Source organism: Saprolegnia parasitica (assembly GCF_000151545.1).
Source record: "Saprolegnia parasitica CBS 223.65 unplaced genomic scaffold supercont2.16, whole genome shotgun sequence".
NCBI lineage: Eukaryota > Oomycota > Saprolegniomycetes > Saprolegniales > Saprolegniaceae > Saprolegnia > Saprolegnia parasitica.
The window spans coordinates 580,360-583,340 of record NW_012156410.1 but is presented as its reverse complement, the minus strand read 5'-3'; the positions used below and the strand labels follow the sequence as shown (position 1 = coordinate 583,340).

At 53.9% G+C, this 2,981-nt stretch overlaps 1 protein-coding gene across 1 annotated transcript; it reads right to left on the bottom strand.

The window, feature by feature from the left end:
• SPRG_04986 (Shpt1 RxLR effector) lies at window positions 1-713 on the bottom strand (the record flags this gene model as incomplete). The annotated part of the gene is made up of 2 exons (XM_012344123.1): window positions 584-713; window positions 1-528 (listed from the first exon to the last, which is right to left on the bottom strand). Coding segments are annotated over exons 1-2 (600 nt in total), but the record flags the coding sequence as incomplete, so codon positions are not given.
• Window positions 714-2,981: the final 2,268 nt, after the last annotated feature.

Below are 2,981 nucleotides of genomic sequence, written 5' to 3'. Positions count from 1 at the left end.
CATTGGTGGGAGCGGCGGTCGGAGCATCCGTTGGAGCATCGGTGGGAGCATCGGTAGGCGCGTCCGTGGGTGCGTTGGTCGGGGCATTCGTGGGTTCGTCGGTGGGAGCATCCGTGGGTGCTACGGTCGAAGCATCGGTCGGAGCATCAGTAGGCGCGCCCGTGGGAGCGTCTGTGGGAGCATTTGTCGGTACGTCATCATCGGAGAAATCCGAGTCGTCGTCGTCGTCGTGAGCATGCCCGTTGCCAGCATTTTTGGTTTTGAGTTTCTTTTCGCGGAACAACTTGAACAAAGCGTTCTTCATCGGAGTTGTCTTGTCTTTCGTCGGCTCGGTGGATGGCACTTGGTTGGTCTCGACGCTGTTGCCAGTCGTGGCTTGCTCCTGCGAGTTGTTGTTTTCCTTGTCGATAACTTGTCCATGATGGGCGTGGTGGCGGTGGCCGCGGCTATCACTCCGAAGGTGGCGCTTCTCCCAGTGCTCGATTTCGGCGATCCTGTAGTGCTCCAGACGAGCCACGTTGTTTGAATCTAGTTGGTAGATAGATATAAGTTGCAGTGATCGTATACAGGCACTCTAGCGTACGCTGGGCGGCACCGAGCGACTCGTGCAAGACGACGCACAAGGCAGCGAGGGTCAACGGGTGGTGAATGCGCATGGTCAAGCAAATGGATTTTGAATTGTGAGAGGCACGAGGAGCGCAGGTGCGGGACGTTTCAAACCCAGGACGTGCTTGCGAGGACCTATTTTGGGGGGTACACGGGCCAATCATAGGTACATGATGCAGAAAGCCGCCATTAAAGATAGGCATCTTGCATGTCAGCATAAACGGCACAGGACGAGAGCAATTTCGATACGAGAGGCGCCGCCACGAAAATAGACACCAATCCGGCGACTAGCATCTAAATCGAGCGCAGAACGGCAGAGGTCGTCGACAAATAAGCATGGCGCTTCGATATGCCCCGCTGGAAATCAACGAAGTCAGGTCACCACGGGTCGGTCAGGTATCGAAGTGAACACGAACAGAAAGGTGCTCCGAGCGACGGTGTGCACACGAGGCGAAGACGCCCATCGACTAGCTGCCAAGACCGGCGAGCTCATATCTGTCTCTCTCAATTCGTCGCACCGACAACGACACTCGAACGTAATTTACACTATTGTGCCATCGATGCTTGTACCTTTAAAGCCCGCTAACAAAACATGCCTTCAGTCGAGGCGACTGGTTCCGTAACCACGTACTGCGTTATTTGAACTCGAGTCCATACGGCGCATGGGCACGAACGCCAGGCAAGAGTCATGCATTTAGTCTCAGTATTTGTGCCAATGGTGGCGATCGCAATCTGTGTCGTGGCTTGTCTTGAGACAGGCGTCCGCACCAAACTCAAGACTTTTGCACGCTGCTCCATTCAAACATTTTGGATCGCCATCGAATCGTAAAAGATCGCCACAATATCTTTATCCGGATCCGGATTGAGGTCACAGAGTTTTGTGAGACTCTGACAACTTTCGCCTCTAGGACGTTGTCGTTGCCTTGCAGTGCGACTCGCAGCTCGTCTCCTCTATCTCGGGGGCAGTCTTCTTGTCGCCTCTTGTTCCGGCCCGCTCTGTGGCATACACTAGGGAGATGGGCAGCCACCCGTCGATGACCGTCGGGCTTGCTAGCTTACAAGCACAAGTCCACAAATATATAGGCACCCTCGCTGGTTTCATGTTCCTTTCGCCCAATCCACAGCTTGTGGCACTTGGCGCCGACGGCCTCCGAACGCGACTTCAATGACCGATGTTCAAAGTACTCTCCAGCCCATCGGACTTTGTGTGCTGGTATCGGTAGTGACAGCAGCGTCGTTATCAGTTGCCACTGCCCTTTAGAAGATTCCTTGCCAATCCACATACAACACACTTGCACTTGGTTCCGCACACAGCCTCTTCTCTTTTCATAAACACCATGCAGACTGCGTGCGGACACGGTGAGTTCTGCAAAATCGATCGTCGGACTTGTCGTTGCTTGATGCACACGGTGGCTACCTGCCGTAGGACCACTTTGCTTCGGGAGCGTCTTCTGGAGCTTAGCAGCGCAAACTCGTCGAGGGCGGAGCGCAGCCGACATTGTCGCATCGGCGGCTTGCATTCGCTTTCTCGCCTCGTTGTAGACGTCCGCGATGCTGCGCGGTCGCTGGTCTGCTGCCGGTAGCATATTATGGCTTGTAGCTACAGCACAACGATCAAGGGAGCCCAAAACCGAAGCGACGAACGTACAATCAATCGCATGCGGGTCGTGAGCGAGCGTCACGAGACACATGGCGCAGAGGAGACCGAGCGGTGGCACGAGCATGTTTCTGGCAGTGCCGCTTTGCGACTTTTTGTTTTTGAGCAGAAATAGCCCCTCACTAAAGTGGGCTACCGGTATTTCTGTTTGATGCCACACCGGATCTAGAATGGAGGAGTTAAAACCGTCAATCATGGTATCCGGGGATATGGGAGTGGTCCTAAAGTGGATGATGAATGAATTCTTGAATGGGTTCTATAGCAGTGGAATGCGACGCGTCTGAACCTGCCGCCCAACAATGACGCTGCCGCGTCCAAGGGCCAAAAATGCTTTCGATCAATCCTTGCCACGCCATCTCGATCTGTCACAAACGCGTCCAACCAGGGGCGCGCCATAATCGACTTGCTACTCCAGCACCATGGTAGCTATTAGATACCATGGTGCTGAAGTGCACGTGCCCAAAATCTATCCACTGTGAGCTTGCGCCCATTCACAATCTATCGGTATATACCTCTTGAAAGCGAATGCACGTTTTTCAATAAATTGAAATCAATTACTTGTGCGTACTACCGGTAAAGTAAGTCGTCATTACCATCGTGTGTTTCGCACAAGCGTACGAAACGGACAGCAACTAATCGAATGTCGGGACAACCTGGGCGTCCGTGGGAGCATCGGTCGGGGCATTCGGTACCGGAAGGCGCGTTGGTAGGTGCTTCG